This window comes from Carassius auratus, chromosome 48 (assembly GCF_003368295.1).
Source record: "Carassius auratus strain Wakin chromosome 48, ASM336829v1, whole genome shotgun sequence".
NCBI classification, from domain to species: Eukaryota; Metazoa; Chordata; class Actinopteri; order Cypriniformes; family Cyprinidae; genus Carassius; species Carassius auratus.
This window is the reverse complement of record NC_039290.1, coordinates 10,002,779-10,024,494: the sequence shown is the minus strand read 5'-3', so window position 1 is coordinate 10,024,494 and position 21,716 is coordinate 10,002,779. Positions and strand designations below refer to the sequence as shown.

The following is a 21,716-nucleotide window of genomic DNA, read 5'->3' as shown; positions in this document are numbered from 1 at the left end:
ACCGGTTTTTTCAACCGGTTTATTGAATCGAACCGTCCGAAAGAACCGGTTCGCGGAAAAGAATCGAACTTCCCATCACTACTACAAAGTACATGATAATGAAAAAATGGAATGGAATGTTTTTTTCATAATTAACAAAACAAGAGCAATTTATGGACCCAAGGTCTTTGAATCATATAAAGACAAACACTTATAGTGCTCACTTGAATTTAAATAAGAAATATTGTAAACATAATATTTGATTGTGGTTATTATTAGGCCTATATTATTACTATTACAGTTTTTCTCAATTGCTAAAACCAAATTTCTGAAACCGTGCTCCATTTTCTGAAAACAGTGACAACAAAACCTCATCTTCAAGCACTATTTACAAAACCTCTGATTCCTCTTGCAAAATGTAACTTTCGCCTCAAAACAGTTTTACCTGTGTTCAAAATCAAACACTGCTCTCAAATCATAAACAAAGTGTTCAAAATGATATACACTATCAAGCAGTCAGTAAACAATACAGCAACAAATAGAAAATACATTGTCTAGATTAAAAACGCATCTCTTTCACCAAGCATTCAAATAATGTTTCTCTTAAATTGTGACTGCAGTTGTATCTGATCAAATGCGCATTCTTATTCTTTAGCTTGGGTTAAACTAATTTTACTTTGTTGGATCAGCAGCTATGCTAATGATGTCTCTATTTGTTTCTATGTTTTGCCACAGCTAGGATTTACACAAGCTCCAGTCTGGATCCAGAACACCTGAGAAGAGATGATGCTGACCATCAGAGGACCTCAGATGATGCTAACCCTAAATCAACAAACAGAACTAACAAATATTGCTACAAGTGTGACTGCATCATATAATAATTGCTGTTAATAATGTTCATCGTCTGGCTGAATACGTCTTGTATAATTTTTTTTTCTGAAAAATCCTGTCATATGCACACAAACTGACAGTCACCACTTACAAGCTACTACTAAATATTGTAGAAATTTAATTTTCTGTAAAGTTGCTTTGTAATGATTTGTATCGTAAAAAGCACTATACAAATAAACTTGAATTGAATTCTCAGGGAGAAATACATTTTTAATCTCAAAACAAAGTTCATATTTTTCTGTCATTTGTCTTTTGATGAATGAAAACACATTGTATCATAGTAGCTAAAAATATATCAAAAATGACTACTCTGCTTTGCTCTTTGCTTGTTTTTTTTCTCCTTCTACCCCTATTTTTACAGTACTGTACCCTGCATCTCATAAACTTGTCCTTGGTCTCTGTGATATTGTAATTATTGTTCTTTGGACCTGCAACCATCCAAAGCTATAGATCAGTCAGTACTGTTCACAAATGGAAAGCACAATGTTCAGGGCCAAAAAAATTGTTTATTGTACAGTATACAGCCTACAGTGTACTGTAATATAAAATCAAAGGAGTAAACATGTGATGATCAATGTGCTTCTTGTCTTTGGGCTGGGTCAGGCCAGAGCACTTCATCGTTGTCACAATCAATATTGTACCTCCTGAGGCAATGGGGGAAGAAGTCTCTTTTGTGCCGTATCCAGCCCTGACATGATTCCTCACCTATATCACCACAGGCTAAATCCATGGCTTGCAGCAGATTTACTCTTGTGTAGGGTTGTCTACCATAAACTTTCCATCTCCAAGAGGAGAAAAACTCCTCAATCGGATTCAGGAAAGGCAAGTATGGAGGGAGGTACAGGTTCATAAACTGCCCTTTTATGTTAAGCCATTCCCTTACCTGAGCAGCTCGGTGAAAACTGACATTGTCTAACACAATCACATAGGTGGGAATGGGATTCTCATTTAGCTCTTGAACCTGCTGCTCAAATAAATTATCTCTTAGATTTGCAATAAATCTCAGAAGAAGCTGGGTATTATATGACCCGAGTGTGACATGGTGATGCAGAACACCATAGTTGCTGACAGATTAGACAAACATTTTGATGGTGGTTTTAGCCATAGAACTATAATAGAACTCATACTATTGAAAATTAAACCGATACATAATTTAGTTTCAAATAAATACAGTCTTCTATCTCAGCTACAAAGACTGTGTCTTGTTACATATTTCTTATAGAATATTGTACAGTAGTTTTCATTGTCAAAAGCGATGGAGAAGTCATGCTATTGACTTTCAAAAATCGCTTGTGCAGCCTTCCATTGAGTCTCCAGTATTACTGCCCCCTAGAGGAAGAGACTGCAGGTGTTCTGAACCAGTATGACATTCAAAGTTATAAATTATTTTAAAATCAATAAAGTCTTCTATTTCAACTTCTAAAGGTGTGTTTTGTTTCTGATTTCTAAATGAACATTTCAATTCAGGTTTTACACTCATATGTAAATCAGGACACATGCTATTGAATTAAATAAATCAAATATTCTTTTTTTATTGTTGTCCCTTATTTTTCCTGAGCAGTTAAACTGTCCCTTATTCTTCATAAAAACTCTCCAGGTCTCACAATCTCTTTGGATAAATTGTGCAAAGCTTCTGACATAATTTAGTTATTATTTTGTCTTGTGGACTATATATAAAAATCTTTGATTCAACATATCTTATTCAGGGGAGCACTAAAAAATAAAAATGCATTTTGTGCAATACCGCTTAATTTAGTAATATAAATAACATTTTGCCCACAACTATAATAATAAATTGCAATCAAAAAGACCCTTTGTACATTTTGTTTTTGCTTTGACAGCTAGCAAATGTTTAGATTTATTTATCTTTTTATTTAGAATCACATTTCTAAATATTACAATCCAAAATAAACAATTTAAATAAAATCCTGCTCATATATTTTCTGTATTTACATGACATTTTAATTAAGCATGATTTTTAAATACTGTCTGTAATGTTATTGTTTTTTTAGTTTTATATATATAATATATAATAATTATGTTCATTAAACAAAATTATTTCCTGTTTGAATATATTTTCTGTATTTGTCACTGAAATAACATTTGGGAGTTTCCTCAATATTTTACTTAAAAATACACTTTTGTTTTACAAAAAGCTCTTTTAAGAGTGCAAGACTACTTTTTAGGTGTTGGTGGTGGTAATGCATGGATATAAATTTTATGCTGATCTATATGTGTGTGTGTATATACGTGTGTATTTATAGATCTATAGATTAATTGTAATTTGTGTTGTTCCATACTTATATGCTTAAAAAAAAAGTATGATATGTCAATAAACTAATATATATATATATGGGCTGTTTGTTTTTCTTTTTTTGTATTAGCATTTCATATATGAAATATGGACCATCACCTTCAACTTAACCTTGCCAAGACAGAACTGCTTGTGATTCCAGCAAACCCATCGTTCCATCACAATTTCACCATCAAGTTAGGCACATCAACCATAACTCCTTCAAAAACAGCTAGAAGCCTTGGAGTTATGATTGATGATCAGCTGACTTTCTCAGACCACATTGCTAAAACTGTCTGATCCTGCAGATTTGCTTTATTCAACATCAAGAAGATCAGGCCCTTTCTTTGGGAACATGCTGCACAACTCCTTGTTCAAGCTCCTGTTCTGTCCAGGCTGGACTATTGCAATGCCCTCTTGGCAGGTCTTCCAGCCAATTCTATCAAACCTTTAAAATTAATTCAGAACGCGGCAGCAAGATTAATTTTTAATGAGCCAAAAATAATACACGTCACACCTCTGTTTATCAATTTGCACTGGCTTCCAATAGCTGCTCGCATCAAATTCAAGGCATTGATGTTTGCCTACAAAACTACCACTGGCTCTGCACCCATTTACCTAAATATGTTACTTCAGACTTATGTGCCCTCTAGAAGCTTGCGTTCTGCAAGTGAACATCGCTTGATTGTGCCATCCCAAAGAAGCAAAAAGTCACTTTTACAGACTTTTAAATTAAATGTTCCTCCTGGTGGAATGACCTCCCCAACTCAATCCGAGCAGCTGAGTCCTTAGCCATCTTCAAGAATCGGCTTAAAACACATCTCTTCCATCTTTATCTGACCCTCTAACTTTAACACTCACTATTCTAAAAAAAATCGAACTACCTTTCTAATCTTTTTGCATTCTATTTTCTTTTCATTTATTATGCAATTTTATATATGTGTGTCTGTATGTGTGTGTGTGTGTGTGTGTGTGTGTAAAGACCTCTAACACTAGCTTGCTCTATTCTTTTTTTAATTCTGTCTGTTTTCTTTTCATTTATTATATTATTTAAAATCCCGTGCTACGTGTACTGTGTTAACCTTACAGAGACTTGTTATAGCACTTATATATCATTATAGCTCTTTTAGTTGTTTTTGATTGCTTCCACGGTCTTCATTTGTAAGTCACTTTGGATAAAAGCGTCTGCTAAATGTATAAATGTAAATATGTAATATGCAATGGTAGGCTAAATATCACTTTAGATTTCCGAACATTAATTTGGTCATTAATTGTAATAATCCAGTGAGATTTCTGTCTGACAGCAGGCAGTGCTCCACACATAGATCTGATCTGATCATCATCAGTCTGTCTGGAATGACGTACAAACTGAGAGAGAATAAATCCAGAAGAACTGTGACAACAAGATGCTTCAAGAAACCTACTGTTTAATGCAATAACATGCGTCCTGATTTACATATGAGTGTAAAAATTTTTTTTACATGAATTTATTAACAGATGTGAATTTAGTTCAATAGCATGTATCCTGAATTACAAACGACAGTAAAACCTGCAATGAACTGTTATTCTAGCCCCAGGTAACAAGACACACTTGTTGAAATTGAGATTAAAGGCTTTATTGATTTAAAATGAATGTACTGTATACGTTTGAATGTTAAACTCAGTCAAAACACCTGCAGTATCTTCCTATAGGGGGCAGTAACACTGGAGACTCTTTGGAAGGCTTTGTATCGATTTTTGAAAGTCAATAGCTTGAATTCTGCATCACTTTTGACAATGAAAACTGCTGCAAAATATCATTTATTAAATCTGTAACAAGACACCGTCTTTGTAGCTGAGATAGAAGACTGTATTTATTTGAAACTAAATTATGTATTGGTTTAATTTTCAATGCTATGAGTTCTATTATAGTTCTGTGGCTAATACCACCATCAAAATGTTCTTCTAGGAACCAGTAACAAGACACACCCTTTGAAGTTTAGATGGAATACTGTATGTTTTAAAAATGAGTGTGTTAATGGGTTAAAATGTAATTCAATAGTATGCATCCTGATTTACATGTGATAGTAAAAGATGGCTGTAAATATTGTTCTTTGAACAAATAACAAGACACACCCATTTCAATTTACATATCAAACTGTATGCATTCTAAATGAATTTATTTAAACTTCTGAATGTCAGAATGGTCGAGACAAGTGCAATATGTTTCTCTAGGTGGCGCTAAACTGCACAATCTTTGTCATGCTTTGCAAGTATTTTCTCAGTCTGTACATTTTAATAACTTTTGTTGTGCTACAGTTATGTGAATGAAACCAACAGCTAAATGTTCTTTTATGAACACATAATAAGACACACCCCTTTGATTTGAGATTTATTATTTATACATTTCACAAGTGAAGCATTTAGATGGAATTTTTCTCTTCGTTTTGCACTTTGCAGATAGTCCCTTGCCTGCACTTTTACATTATAAGGTCTATCAGTTATAATTCCTTAAGGCAGATTAAAACCATTAAAACACAATGTGTGTTCTCTTCTACATTTGAAAACAGTTACAACATAGGAAGATTGTTGTCATTGTGCTAAATCGTTAAATAATTATTGAAGATCTCCGAGGCTAAATCTCTGACAAAATGTCAAACGTCGAACGTCGAACCAACTTTATATCGGTGAGGATTGCCCTTCCGAGAAGCCAGAGCTGTTGCTCTAATTATCATTGCCCATTCTGCGGACCAGATGTGTTCAAACCCACCATGGAACTTCACGTGGTGGAGAATCATGTCTGCAACCACTTATCTTTGGCAGTGCAGCATGAAGGTAGGTTGAAATTTATTTATTTTATTTTTTAGTCATTGTTAATGTTATTTTACTGACGTTAACGGTTGCTCATTAGCATAATTTGTTTAATGTAAGCCTCGTAGTATTGTAATACTTAAACAATACAATAACGTATTGCAGGCACGTGCACAGGTAGGGCTCAGCCTGTGCAGAGCACATGCCCTTTTTGCCCTTACACTCCGAAGTGCCCTTTTTTGGTGGTGTTTTTTTTTTTTTAATCAATGCTATTGGTCACCCTTTACGTCTGTCTGTCTGTTTTACAAATATTTAGCAAATTAAAGTTCTTAAAACGAGCTTGTGTAAATCTTATTCGATCCTCAAGCTGTCAGTAAGCTGATAACTCCGCCCCCTCTATTTATTCATTGATTCAACACGCAGTACAGTAGACAACAACTGAGCTGAACAAAGTTTTGCGAAGGGTAAATAAATATCTTGTTGTTTGAATAAGTACTACTAAACACTATGTCTATAAAGGTTCATATTTTATTTATTTGATGTCCGACTGACTCACTGACTGAGACATGTGGGACGTCGCCTGAGAGAGAGGGCTAGCATTTGCCATCTAGTCATAGCCAATATATAGCCAACACAGCCTGTGCATACAGTTGCATTAGATTCTTTTATAAAATGCTATTTTGGCCAAATGCATTTTACCACAGGAAAAACTGAGCGCTCCGTCTATATAGCTAAAAAAACTAGTTTGTAACCTGTAGATGAAAATGTAATGTGATGCCGGCTGCGGCAGGCGCCGTCGCCGTTTTAATGACGGACAGAAAAAAAAATCACATTTGCACACATTCACTGGTCAAAAACTATATATTGATAAGTAATACAACAACATATAATTAGTTTTTACCATCGGAAAATCATAACAGGTGCGCCCCCCGCTGTTTCGTACTGGAACTTACACAGCGACGAGTGATCCTCGTCACCTAGATAACATATTTCTAAGAAATTTCTTCTTTGATTTATGATTGATGATACTCTTAATTTATTAACATTTAGGCTAATCATGTGATGGTATTCTCTCCGCTCGTCCTCACATGTATAGTTACTAAAAAAAATTACAGAAGATCACTGAAATCTTTATATTTTATTATGCAGAATGTAATTCATGATTCATTCCAAGGCTTCATTTATTTGATCCAAAATACAGCAAAATCAGTAATATTGTGTAATATTTTTACAATTTTAAATAACTGTTTTCTATTTGAATATATTTTATAATGTAATTTATTTTTGTGATCAAAGCTGAATTTTCAGCATCATTACTCCAGTTCAGTACTCTTCAGTGTCACGTGATCCTTCAGAAATGCTTTTCACTGCAACTGTAGTTTTCACTATTTTTATTTATTTTTTCATTGCTGGCTTATTTTAGGGAAAGTGTAGTGGATAAGAGACCTTCAAGAGACCAACATCCCTGGTCCACCACAGTATCAAATTTTTGCAAGATACATGGCTCACAGAAGGTTGCTGTTGTATTAGGTTTAAAGAAGCCCTTAAAACCCTGTTTATCTACATTATCTAATTATCTAATATTATTATTATGGTTGTTATTAATCGTGAATAAATCTAAAGCTTTTGAGACTATTATTTTGTGTTATTGAATTTGTCATGAAGATGTGACCATTTCTTCCTTTTATGCAGGCTTACTAAATAATCTTGATATAAAAAAAGGGGGGGGGGGGGGCTTATGCCCCTCAAAAGGTCTGTGCACGGCCCTGACGTATTGTTGATCTCTTTTAGCATGCATCTTTCATTAGCCTTTGTCATAAGTTCATATAATTATTTTATCAGTAATTGTCGTAATCCAAATAATACATTAATTGTTAATTTATTTAATCACTTCTTTCATGCCTGCATTACCACAACTTATGCCAATTTTACTAAAATGTTATCCCTTTATTTACTGTAAAATTATATATATATATTTTGTTTTCATTTTCAGAATTCCTTATTGTCAAGTGCAACTTGCAGTGTAGAGAACAGGCACATTTTCACTGTTGTTATTGCCCAAACACCGTTATAAGGAAAGTCCAGATTGTAAAACATTTAGCAGCATGCAAAAAAAGACAAGTTCAGCCTACAGAACCAGCCATTGTTGAGCCAGCTGCAATCAGTGAACCAACTGTCACCTGTGAACCAATTGTCCAGAATGCATCAGTTGACATCAGTGAACCAGCCTTTAACGAACCAGCTGTGGCTGAAGAAGTACCCTTGCCTGTTAAATCCCAGCTTGTTCCCAAAAGATTGCGTATTCAGAAAAAAGTGCAGTGCATTCACTGTGGAGTAACTGTCAACAAGAAAAATGTAAATGTTCATGTTAAAAGGAAACACACTCGTAAGATCTGTGATGTTACAGAAGATCGTCACCTACCTTCACAGTGCATTGACCCAGTGAGTGGTATATATGCGGTTGAAAAGTCATTTCGCAGACCATGTTCTGTAATCCACGTACAGAAAAAAAACTCAGGTCCACATCCAGTTGTCGCATGTGAAATGGATGAATGTATTTCCAACAAGAATTTGCCACTTGAAGTGGCTTTCAGCATTTTGAGTGTATACATATGAAGTCACTGCAGTTCTGTCCATGGCCCAACAGGAAACCAGTTGTCCTTGATGAAAATGTCCTGGTAGACATGATGGCTGCAGGTGTGTTTGGGGAACAGACCAAGACCACCTGTGTGGCGACAAAGACAGCAGCAAATGTGGCTGGTGTTCCACTGTCTGTTGAGTTGACTATTGGAGGTCCTTCTACAAAGAAGTAAATTTCTGTGTATGAACCAAAAGTGTCATACTACAGAAGACTTGGTAGAGTCATTGCTTCCTATGACGGCACTCGCAACACATGGCATTGTCCCTGTGCAAAGCCAAGAAGATCTTGTTTGCACAAAACATAGCCAGGTGGCATCTTTTCCAGCTACACAGGCAGTTGTTTGTATCATCACCCATCGACCAAACTGCACATAGCCTAGCACAAGAACATGTTAGTCAGGAAAGTAGCACATTGGAATACCCCCCTAGTGGTGAAGGTCTCAAACGGATGGTGTATTACCTGATGAAAAACAAAACTCTGCCAGCCAAACTCCCCCAGAAATACATCACAGGCTCAATGACAATCAATGACATTCCCAAACACCTTGTGCCAAAGGAGACCGTTTGTTCTGAATGTACGGGCAATGTGGTCCTAAGTGAGCCAGTGTTGATTACTTCTAAAGGAAAGCTTATAACATACACTGACATTGTTGAGGGTAAATATGAGTAAAATCTGTCTAATTAGTGTAACATCAATGTCTAGCTGTCTAAATGAATACTTTTTTTGTGATATAATTTTTTTTTTTTTACAGGATTTTCTACGTATTACCGGATGTGCAGCAACTGTGGTCTAAAATATCATTATCAAGAGTGGACTGATGGTCTTCACAATTAACGGACCACAAATACATGTACTCCTGTGTTAAGTGTGGCAACCATCCAGCAGTTGTTGTGATGGATCTTCACAAAAAGGCGGCATTTAATATGCCTGGTAGGTCATATCAAAATCCGAGCTACTTAATAATATTAAAAATACATGTTCTTTGTTTCATTGAAAATTTTATTGCAGTAAGTGACATTCCTGCTCCACCACCTGAGTATGATGGTCGAGTCAATATGAAAGACTTTTGGGAATCCGTGACTGCCTAAATAGTTTGCCAGGGCCTGTTGGGCAGTAAGGAGTTATTTTGTTTGTTAGAGTTAGACATAAGTTGCATAATGCATAGCTTCAATTGCATTTTACAATAATTGCATTACACTAAAATGAGCAAAGGAAAGTATCAACCAAATGTGTATATATTTTGAAGTTTTGCTGTTTTAATTATTGATAGTACATTTTTTTTCAGATGCTTGTCAAAATCCTTTTTTGGTGTCACCATCATACAACTACTGGGCTCCTTGGATAGGTCCCAACACCAGAAAAGAAGATACAGTTTTAAATACTGAGTATGCCAAGATGCACGCGCCAAGACCAGCTACTGAAGATGCCGAACTTGAAGTTACTGAAGAGAGGCTAGAAGAAGTGCTTACCAATCTTAAGGTTATTTTGTTTTTGTTTTTACACAAACGTATCAATCTTTTGGATTTTTTTATTGCAACCTTGTATGTGCAGGTGGATGTGGTGCGACGCCTTTGCAAGCAATGTGGTCTAGACCCATCCGGTTCCAAAATGGATCTTGTTGTGAGGCTTAGAGAGGAGATGAGAAACAGGTCATCTTATGACGAGGTTTTCCAGAAGGTTTGGGGGGCTTCAGGTAGGATTTATTTTGCGAAATATTTTACTCCATGTCATGTGAATGGTGTTGTTTAACTGTATGGAGCTGATTGATTTTTCAAGTGTATTGCTTTTAGTATAGTTTTGTTAAAGACTGCTTAGAATGATTATATATTTATTACTAGGGATGTGAAGATCTAGATCTCACAAGATCTGACTGGTCTCGCGAGAACGTGACGATATCCTTTGCAGTGTTTTTTTTATTGCTGCATATAATTGATTAAAATAGAAGTTTAATTTCATAAAGTGCAATTTGATTACAAAATGTACTTTTTTCATTTTGTGTTATCCAGTTGAATAAAGTTTATTTTTTCCCTATATTTTTCATCATTGAGGATTTCTTAAATGTCTAGAAATCTTGTCTCATTCTCGTGAACCCAGTCTCGTGTCTCGTCTCGTGGGATAACTGTCCCATCACACCCCTATTTATTATCATAACATACATATTTATTTTCTCTTTAGGGGGCTGGGCAGTCATCACATGCCCCTGTGGAGTTGTGTATTCGCTGAAGTTCCTTATTCGGGCAGAGTCTCCACGTGACTATGCAGATTGTCTTTTGTCTTTTAAACATTTCCCAAATATCAATATCTATGACTTTGCAAGGGGCTTAGCCACGCACACTAACCTAAGGGAGCCAGAATGTGTCCCTTTCAGACCTTATGAGGGACGACTAAAAGAGCCCACTCCAGAAAATATCAAGCAGGCCGTTGAAGGAACACTGAAAGTAAACCTCCCTTGGTTGAAGGAGAAGGAGAACAACGTGGACCCAGACTGTCACCCTGTTACAGGTTCAGCTGAACATTATGCACTTTATGATCTGTTTCATGAGAAGAACACAAAAGATGCTCGAGATGCGTTGCGTAAAATTCAGATAGTCCCAGAATTGGCAGGTTGGGTGAACAGTCAATGTGCTGAACAGCTTTTTTCTGACATGAGAAAAAACAATTACTTCCTTAACACACTCGCTCCATCTGGACACATTTTCTTGATGCGAAATATACTACAGCTTCAGATGGGACACCATCATCCGTCACTAGGCTGATGTGTGCAGAGACTTTGGTAAATGGCCTTTTGATAGTATTCGATGTTGATTGTCATGATTTCACAACACTTCTCCGTGCTCCACCACATTACTATCAATTGTGGGGTTGGGGAAGTTGTGGAGAGTGCTGATATGCATTTTTATTTTCCAGCTTGACTATGTGTTAGATTGCACAAAGCCACAGGATGAAGTCATCGGTTCTGTCGGCACAACAGTCTTAAGAAGAGCAGACTGTATTGGCCTGGGAACCAAATGTGAACTGGAGGCAACAGTAAGTGTCATTTAAATGGTGCCATTACTGTTTAAGATTTGTTTAACTGTATTTATGTTGTTCTTTTGCTAGGTTGTAAACTGCTGTCTTTCACTGATATGCCTCCTAGCTGGACAGAGGGTATATTATGTTTTTGTTTACATGTAAAACCTTATGTGAATGCATAGGTTGTTCTGAAAGTCATGGTTTTGATATAGCTATAGTTAATAATTTCCATCTAATATGGGGGATTAGATGTCCTTGCTATGGATTCCTATGTATTGGAATGTTGGAGTCCACCTCATTGCGTAGACCCTTTTGAATCACTACCAGTAAGTGGTTTTTACTTCATATGATTGAATTTTGAGGAACAGAGATGTTTGTAATGCACACTGTTGTTGCACTATTAACTTTGATCTGTGTAATTTGCTCACCAACAGGCAGATGTAGCATTTAAAGACTGCATCCTATTTCCAATATGGACACCAGGACATTGGCACTTGTGTGTAGGTTTTGACTGTCAGTTGTGTCATCTTTTAGCATTTTAAATAGGTGTTGAAAATAGATATGGTGCAGTTTTTTTTTTTTTTTTTTGTCCGCTCTGAGGGATGAATATTCCAACGTGGAATATACAAGAGCAATGCATTGGTCGGTGAACATTTGATTGATATGCATATATTCACAGGTCATGAAGCCCAATCTTAAAAGGATTTACATTCTTGATTCATCCGACCCTTGTGGTTTTGGGCAGGCGTATTATGTGTCCATTTTCAGGTTTTCTTCTAATATTCAGGGACTGTTCTTTGTCCCCTGTTCTGTGCGAAGTTTTTGGAGGTATTAACTTCTGTTTACTGTACTTTTTAATGTTAGGGTGAGGGTTATGATGTAATAGTCCTTGCTTAAAAGATCCAACACTATCTCTGTCATAAAGACTGAGACTGGTTTATTTACAAATGTGGCCATTCTCACATTCCAATTTAAAATTCCTCCTACGCCCAAATCTGTTGAAATTCAGTAGTTAGCACTAGGCAGGTTATATAAAGATTGGGTTTAGGGCTAGTCAACCAATGTAAGAATGGCATGTAGAAGTTGAATCAGGATGTATGTGGAAGTGAAGACCATCTCTGAGCTTTTTCTTTTTTTCTTTTTTATTGTTTGCCTTCATGTGTATGCTTTCCCTCCATGACAGTAGACAACACGTGTCAAACTTGCTACTGAAACCCAATTAGCAAGTTCTCAGAATCAGACCTATAGAGGTGGATTGTACATTTAAAAATGTTTTTAACTGTGTCTCTGTTCTCTTTTGAAGCATGATCGCAACAAAATTGGTTGCTGGAAACTGGCATCTTATTAAAAACAAGGTACATAGCACTCAGCTTTCAACACTGCTTTCTGATAACTGCAATCAATACAAAATTTATATAGTAAATTTGATATTCCATCACAGAGAGACAGCTTGGACTGTGGAGTGTTCATGCTAATGGTATGTTACAAATGAAGATGAAAGTTAACCTTAGCTGACTTTGGGGATTCCATTAGTGGCATTTCAAAGGCAATATGTATATGAAGAGTATTTAAGGGATTTCGTGAGTGCTGGCTGAACTTAGTGTTAAAGTGCATGAGCCATGAAAGGTGAGAAACAGATTTGCAAAACATGCTGTCTTTCCAAAGTTTTAACTCTCTTTGCTTTATTTCTGACACCATTAACTGTGTTATAGGGAAGCCTCAAGCCTCAAAGAAGACCAAGTGAGCTTCATGAACGGTTGTCTCAAGGAACATGGGATTCTTGCGGTATAATGTCTGAGTCACTACCAATTGTACATTTTAGAAATTTTAACTCTCAGCCAGTGTTATGTAAGTTACTCTTAAAAAAAAAAAAAAAGTAATTCATTACTAGTTTCTAATTGCATCAGTGTAGATTACTGTACAAATTACTTTCTCCAAAAAGTATTTAATTTCTTATTACTAATTACTTTCTAAATCCTATATCAATCTGGACAAGTTAATGATACAAGGATAGACATGAAATGTTTCTTTTAATTCTTTCAAGTAACTACATAAATTATTCTGTTCACACTTTAGATTAGGGTCCAATTCTCACTATTAACTATTTTGCCCCAATGTAATCCTAATTACTGCTTAGTAATTCTTAGTAAAGTAGTTGTTAAGTTTAAGAATTGGTTAGGATTAAGTATTTAGAGTAAGGTCTTGAAGAATAAGACAGTAATATGTGCTTTTTAAGTAATAATAAACAGGCAATATCCCAGCAATTTTCATGCTAATACTCAACTAGTTTATTGTGAGAATTGGAAAAAATTTAAAGTGAGATGGGTGCATAAAAAGCAAGCATTTTAAGGTTAGACTTTAAATGCTGATGTTAAATCCACAATTTAATTGTGTATAAATGTTCTACAGTCTATACACAGTGTTAAATTCAATTACATATGAAGTATTTGTTATTAAATTACAGTAACTAGTTACACCCAACACTGCTCTCAGCATACTGGTCTTTGTATTCCTTTTACTTTGTCCACTTCACAATGAGAACAGACGGGCCATTAACCCATTTTTCTTTTTTTTACACTACAAACATATGGATCCCCAGAACAAAGACAGATAAATTCAAAACTGGGCACTCGGGCCAATATCTTCATATTTCTCCTTTTTGTTTGCTTACAGTTGCCAGCATCTGTTCTGGAGGACATTTTTATCCATGTTGTTCTTCAGGAGGGTGACGAGGCAATTCTGACACTGGCACTTGTGTGCACTCGCTCCAGAGACCTTGAGACGAGGGAAGCCTTCAGAAGACGAGCCCATTTTCTTTGGCTTGACAGTGTGTTCTCTAGTAGTTTTTGCATAACTTTACGTATTTTTATCTTAAGAAATTCTTATGTTATTTGCTTGAACAGCCGGTTTATGAATTCCAGCTTTGTAGATTTTTGAATGTGTGTACTTTTACATGTCTACAGGTGTCACAAATTGGAGTGCTTTCTCCTCATACTACAAGGCGGAGTTCTACAAAATGTACAGACTGGAAACTTGTATGCAGTGTGGAGACACATTCAAAAATTGTATTCCAGGTATGCAGTGTTAGTTGTTGCCATGGGGTGTTTTGCTTTCAATGATTAATTAAAACATTACAAAAATAAAGAACATTGGAATATTTTTTTTCTTTCTTTGTACTGTAGGATATGTAGGTCGAGGAAGAAGAGGGGAACTCATAAAGATTATTAGTGAAGACACCCACCCAGGCTTCTGCAGCGAGTTCTGCCAAATCTGTGCTGGCCTTCTTTGAGTGTTGTGTGCATGTAGTGCCATAGATGCAATCTCCTCACCTTTCAGTGCCAACTCACTTTTTTGAGGTTGAAATGGGTCACGTATGATATGTGCATGGATCCAATGAGAGTGGATCTTATAAGGATACTTGTAAACTTACGAGGGTAAATAAAGAACTGGTTGTTTCAATAAGTTGTGCACATTATTTCCTATATTCTTTACTTCAAAAACTGTCTAAACAGGTAATACTTTATGTATTTGAGTCCTGAGATGTGGGAACAGTGAAGAGAGAGAGATAGGGCAAACATTTAGCTTTTTAGCTCCACATTGCCATCTAATCAACTAATATGGTCTTACTGAAAATAGCCGGCATAGCACTTCATCTTTTAAAACATGGGATTTTGACTATATTTTAGTCACATGCAGTTTTCTATTAATGTTCATGATCAGTGGATGAAAGCACACGTATTTTCTACTTGATTAGAAAATGTAGTAGACAGTTGATTTAATACCACTCCAATAAAAGCAGATGTGGCTACTTATTAATTTGAAGTCAAAGTGGACACTGAGAGGGGTAAAGAGTTAGCCAATCAAAAAACACACTTGTTTTTATTCTTACTTGTAACAAGAAACTACGGGCATTTCAGGAATTGTGAAACGTAAGATTTTATTTAGGTAGTTATGTTTTGAAATTAATACAAACGTTTCTCCAAATTAAAATATTTGGTTATTGTCCATAATTATGTGCACACATATCCACATTGCACAAACTAGTCTTTGTTAACTAAACATTTAAAGCGTTATTTAAAAAAAACTTGTTTTAGCAAGTTTGTTTTTCCGTCACAAGAATAACTTTATTCACTACTCGATGCGGAAACAATAGTAAGACGCGAAAAAGTATGAATCTGTCACATGGCCAATCAAAATTCAGTGGGACGAGATCCAACTCCGCCCCTTGGATCTTGTGTTCTGCAGTGAGGGGCTACTGAAACTGTCTGCCATTTCCTATTGCATGCTTCTAAAATGTTCTCCTTCTGATTTACTGGGTGCAATGTTTATAATTGTTTTTTTTTTTCTCATTTTAATTGAACATAGAATGCAGCCCCTGTCCTTCCAGTATCTGTACTCTTTGACGTTCTAGGTTTACATACAGGGCTCAGGTCCCGCAACACAATAAAGACAGACAGTCATTGGTCTCCATCTAGTGGTGAAAAAGTAGAACCTACAGCAAGAGTGAATTAATCTTTCTCTATAGTTCCAAAATATTAGCTCAAATATCAGTTCTAAACAATAGACACAAATATTTGGGAAAGTGAAAATCAATTTCTCAAATGTGTGTAAACTGTGTTTTAGCTTTCAATGTGACTTTAGTAAATTAAAAGCATAATGTCATGATTTCAAACATGGTTTAAAGAGAATGTGAACAAATTAATAAAGTTAAAGATTATTTAGCTGAAAGCGAGTGTAACTGATTTCATGATGTGAAACTGTCACATGTTCTCTGTCTCTGTGAACTGTTGTTTAGTTCAGTTTCTTCTGTCCATCACACAGAAGCAGTGATTGGAGATGTTTGAGAGAGAATCAGTGAGATATAGGACACAGAGAATGTCCAAAAGTCTCAGTTGAACCTCAAGAGACCGAAGAAGATTAACCCTGCGCTGGATCCATTCTTTGGTCGAGTCTTCTGTAATGTTGGATGAACTCAGAGACGAGGGAGGAGAGTAAGATCAATCCAACTTTAATCAAATATACAATAATTAAAAAATTAAGAAAGAGGAACCAAACAATCTCAAGAACATAACTGGAACTAGGAATCACAAGAGCAGAACTGAGGACACCGACAACATCCACAAAATACAAGACTTGACTAAAATGAACAGAGTAATAACGAGACACACCTACACAATCTGAGTAATGAGAGGAGGCAGAATAACTACAGAAAGAGCACAGAAGAGACAGGAAGCAGGAAACTAGGTGAAACAAAGATGTAAAGAGACAGTGGACATGAAACACAGACAGTAAACCTCAAGATATCTGTAAATATTCATCAGCATGTGGCTTTTCATTCTGATTTTCATCAATCTTAAAGGTAAGATACAATTTCATATATATATATTTTTTTATATATCGATGTTAATTCATTTTTCTCTGGTTGGTTAACCTAATGAAACTGGTTCAGTAGATACTAGTCAGTGAACTGTGTTTGTATTCTTCTATTCTTAAAATATGCCACTAGTAATGTTAAAGTAAACATGTTTAATAAGACTTATAATAATGAACCATCACCGTTCGACAGTCTCGTAGAGTCAATCTAGAAATGCTCTCTCACTTAACCTTGAGTTTTAGTGTGAAAAGTCAGGTTTATGTACTTTGTTCAGTATCTTTGATGCAATAAATATCATAAGAGTAGACGGATGTTGTGAGTATGTTACCATGTTTCTAATCATTTTATACAAATGTAGTTTGGAGTAATTGTTCAAGTCTTTGTCTCTGAATAAACTCTGTAAGATCATCTCTGGTTGATGCATTAAACACACATCATAAAACAAACAAAAAATCTATGCATGCGTCACTTTAACAGAAAGGTTATGATCTGATAACTGGTAAGAGTTATGGAAATTTTCTTTGTGGTTCAGAGCTGGAGGAAGTCACACATATGCAAGTCCTTTAGATTTCAAACCTGCATGCAAACAATTAAACTAAGACAAGTCGACACAATTAAATGTTCAATTCTGTGGAAAACTCATGCACACAAAGGACTAAACAGATATTAATGATGCACACTTTACTATTTTAACCACAAATCAAATCAGTGATCAGGAAATGAGCCTTTCACTTCGCTCTCTTTAAGTGTTTAAGGTGAGTGAACTTGAATACATCTCTTTACAGGAAGAAGAGTCAATGTTGTACTCAATACTGATGATTCAGTCAGTTTATTAGAAGAAGAAAACTGTGTCCCAGCTCTAGGACTCACATCTGGACTCTGACCGAAACATGAGACTTAAGGATTGTTCTGACTTTGAGTAACAACTTGTGTTGAGGATGAAGTCTTTAGATGATTTAGTTTATGACCAAAAGTTGCTTGTGATGTTCCTCATTAATAAGTTACTTTGGATAAATGTTGTCTGTTAAATGATTAAATGTAATGTATTAGAGTTGTAATAGAGTTGTGAATGCAATCCTGTTGCTATGTCAGACTGTGATTTATAATGTCAGAAGAGGAAATACGTACAAATGAAATGAAGGCATTAAATAAACAGAAGTGTGAGAGGTTTCACTTAACCTTCAGCTCAAACGATTACTGTATGCTTCATTCTGGAGCTCAGAAGAAAAGAAGGCAAGCATTACAAACACAGACACAAACATATTTAATGCATTTAATATTGTTTCAGCTCTAGTGAGCGCTGGATGGGATGAGGTGAAGACCGTGATGGAAGGAGATGTTCTCACTCTACACACAGGAGCTACTCAACTACATAAAAACACTGAGACTTTATGGTTTTACAAAAGTGACAGTCTTGCTACACGTATAGCACAGATGAATAAGGAGAACGGTTTTACAGATTATGAAAATAAACTTGCTGGAAGATTGCATCTGGATCAAGAGAGCGGATCATTGACCATCAGGAATATCAGTAGCAGTGATTCTGGAGTTTATGAAGTATCTCTCACCAACGGGTTAAACATCTCTGAGAGGAAGATCAGAGTTGATGTGTATGGTAAGTTACAGCTGCTGCCCATACAAACAATAAATAATGCATTAATATTGTCCGCTGAATGGCAAAAGATCAAGGTATAAGAGAGATAATGATTCTCAAATGATTCGCGAATCCGCTCCGAACTCCCGAACTGACTCAGATGATTCGCGATCCCCAAACTGACTCAAATGATTCGCGATCCCCAAACTGACTCAAATGATTCGTGATCCCCAAACTGACTCAAATGATTCGTGATCCCCAAACTGACTCAAATGATTCGTGATCCCCAAACTGACTCAAATGATTCGCCAACCCGCTCCGATTTCCCGAACTTACTCAAATGATTCGCGATCCCCAAACTGACTCAAATGATTCGCGATCCCCAAACTGACTCAAATGATTCGTGATCCCCAAACTGACTCAAATGATTCGCCAACCCGCTCCGATTTCCCGAACTTACTCAAATGATTCGCGATCCCCAAACTGACTCAAATGATTCGTGATCCCCAAACTGACTCAAATGATTCGCCAACCCGCTCCGATTTCCCGAACTTACTCAAATGATTTGCGATCCCCAAATTGACTCAAATGATTCGCGATCCCCAAACTGACTCAAATGATTCGCGATCCCCAAACTGACTCAAATGATTCACGAACTCCGCTCCGAACTCCCGAACTGACTAAAATGATTCGCGATCCCCAAACTGACTCAAATGATCCGCGAACCCGCTCCGAACTGCCGAACTGACTCAAATGATCCGCGAACCCGCTCCGAACTGCCGAACTGACTCAAATGATTCGCGATCCCCATACTGACTCAAATGATCCGCGAACCCGCTCCGAACTGCCGAACTGACTCAAATGATTCGCGATCCCCATACTGACTCAAATGATTCGCGGACCCGCTCCGAACTCCCGAACTGACTCAAACGATTCGCGATCCCCAAACTGACTCAAATGATTCAAGTGATTCATACTCCGAGCTCCCAAACTGACTCAAATGATTCGCGAACCCGTTCCGAACTGCCGAACTGACTCAAATGATTCGCGATCCCCAAACTGACTCAAATGATTCAAATGATTCATGCTCCGAGCTCCCAAACTAACTCAAATGATTCGCGAACCCGCTCCGAATAATTGCTGAAAATGTCCTCACCCTCAGGTGATTCGAGTTTGTTTCTTCATCAGATTTGGAGAAATGTAGCATTGCATCAGTGTCTCATAAAAAAAGGTACAAAGCTTTCTCTGAATCCTTGTTAGTACCTTAAAGATACATACTAGTATCTAAATGTATATATTAGTACCTAAAAGATACAAAAGTATGCCTTTTGAAAAGGTACAGGACAGATTTTGTACCTTTTTTTCCGAGAATAGTTGTGGATTTTTTCTTATATTCATAATTAATATTCAAATAGCATAATGATGTAGATGAGATGTATGATTGGATGGTTTCTGCAAAATGTGGCTATTAAACAAACTTTTTGTCTTGTCCTAAAGCACCTGTGTCTGTACCTGTGATTGTGCACCGGTCCACAGGTGAGTCTTTTGAGTCCCTTCACTTGTTGCTGTCTTGTCCTGTAGAGTTCTTCTAAACTTGAAGCTTGTTTTTGAGTCAGTAAAGCAACAAAATAAAGGCTGTCTGAACTTTAACACTGAAATTTAACATACTAAACAAATCTCTATCAGGTTGTTTAAAGCAGCCAGAAGAAACGGAGGATTTCTGCTCTGTGTTCTGCTCGGTGAAGAATGATCGAGACGTGTCTATCTCGTGGTATAAAGGAGGTGAAATAGTGAATCAGAACAGCAATCCTGATCTCAGCATCAACCTCAGTTTATCATTAGATCTTCATTATAATGATTCAGAGACCTACAGATGCACGGCTGTGAATCCAGTGAGCAATAAGAGCGTCCGTCTTCACAAGAAAGAGATCTGCTCACCACAGGAAGGTATGAGAAATACTACCTTTAGATCTCTCTTCCTGCCACAATAACCTCTGTACAGCGTTTTCACAAAGACACTAAATGGCACAGAAGATGTTTCTGAACACGTCTCATCTCTTTCAGATTGTGTGGATCACTGTGGCATCTCTGAGGCTCTGGTTCGTCTGGTTCTGTCTGGTCTGGTGGGAATCGCTGCTGTTTTATTTCTGGTTGAACATCTGAGGTTCTGCTCATCTCAGAGAAGAGCTGTTTCTTCTGTGTGATTGTGACGTACACAAGAGTTTGCAGGGTGTTATCTATGACATTGGTTTGTGAATTGCATTCACATGTGTGACTGAAGCACCTGTTGGTTGCAGAATTCTTTATTTATTGCTGTGGAGATAAAAGTAAAATAATGTAAGTTAACTAGAGTAAATGTGACCTGTATGCTTTGAAAGTATATAAAATGCACTCAAACATTTATACACATAGTGAAACGTAAGTATATTCCTTTGCAAGTGCATGCAACAATATCTATGAATGTATTGATTTTTCATTTGTTTGACTGTTATTATTATTGTTGATAATGTATTAAAGTTTTCGTTTTGGCTAAAATTTAATATACTGTAAATGCATTAGCTGGTAGCATTAACGTATCACCAGCTGCGTCCCAAATGACGCATGCGCTTATAGGATGACTCAACAATTGAGTCTATGAATTATATATATGTATATTTTGTCATTTATAATAGCCTCACCCCCCCTTCGATACATAATAAAAGTTGCAACAGTTCAGTGCATATGACTGCATAAAAAAAACCTTTCACACTCACAATTTTTTATCACGGTTATTCAAGTGCATCATCCGGTTATGGAAGTGCTCTTCTCTTTTTGGAATTTTCAGTGTGAACGCACAACTCTTGCATTCTTTACATTACAAAACGTTATAGAAAAGTGCATACGGTAAGTACGTGATTTGTGACGCACCCTACCATAGACATATAAATACCTTGACGCCTCATTGGCCGCTTTGAGATGTTGCCGTGATACGTCAGCGCGTCCGCCATGTTAGTGAGGGCAAGACTGCCTTAAAACCAGGGGGCAAGGAAGTCGACCGGAAGTTGAAGTCGGGTGGGGGCTGCCATCTTTTAGCAGAACTTCACTTGCGTTAGCATTCTCATTGACTCCCATTCATTTTGGCGTCACTTTGACAGCGAAATAA

The 21,716-nt window shown here is 36.6% G+C and overlaps 1 protein-coding gene and 1 pseudogene across 2 annotated transcripts; both read left to right on the top strand.

Annotated features, from left to right (window-relative positions):
- Positions 1-8,640: 8,640 nt before the first annotated feature.
- On the top strand, positions 8,641-11,621 carry LOC113065319 (uncharacterized; annotated as a pseudogene).
- Positions 11,622-16,595: 4,974 nt separating this feature from the next.
- Positions 16,596-21,251, top strand: LOC113065381 (SLAM family member 5-like). 2 transcript variants are annotated; one of them, XM_026236602.1, is made up of 6 exons: positions 16,596-16,965; positions 18,269-18,595; positions 20,072-20,110; positions 20,261-20,356; positions 20,438-20,521; positions 20,639-21,251. In XM_026236602.1, exons 1-6 carry the CDS (start codon positions 16,929-16,931, stop codon positions 20,776-20,778), a joined length of 723 nt encoding a protein of 240 aa, XP_026092387.1. In that variant the 5' UTR covers positions 16,596-16,928; the 3' UTR covers positions 20,779-21,251. The 2 variants fall into 2 exon arrangements, with proteins under 2 accessions (XP_026092387.1, XP_026092386.1); XM_026236601.1 differs by having other exon boundaries at positions 20,261-20,521.
- The last annotated feature ends 465 nt before the right edge of the window (positions 21,252-21,716 follow it).

Coding starts and splice junctions, on each gene's coding strand:
- LOC113065381 (XM_026236601.1), top strand. CDS start 16,929: ATGTGGCTTTTCATTCTGATTTTCATCAATCTTAAAG. Junction 16,966..18,268: donor GATTTTCATCAATCTTAAAG/GTAAGATACAAT, acceptor ATATTGTTTCAG/CTCTAGTGAGCGCTGGATGG. Junction 18,596..20,071: donor GATCAGAGTTGATGTGTATG/GTAAGTTACAGC, acceptor CTTGTCCTAAAG/CACCTGTGTCTGTACCTGTG.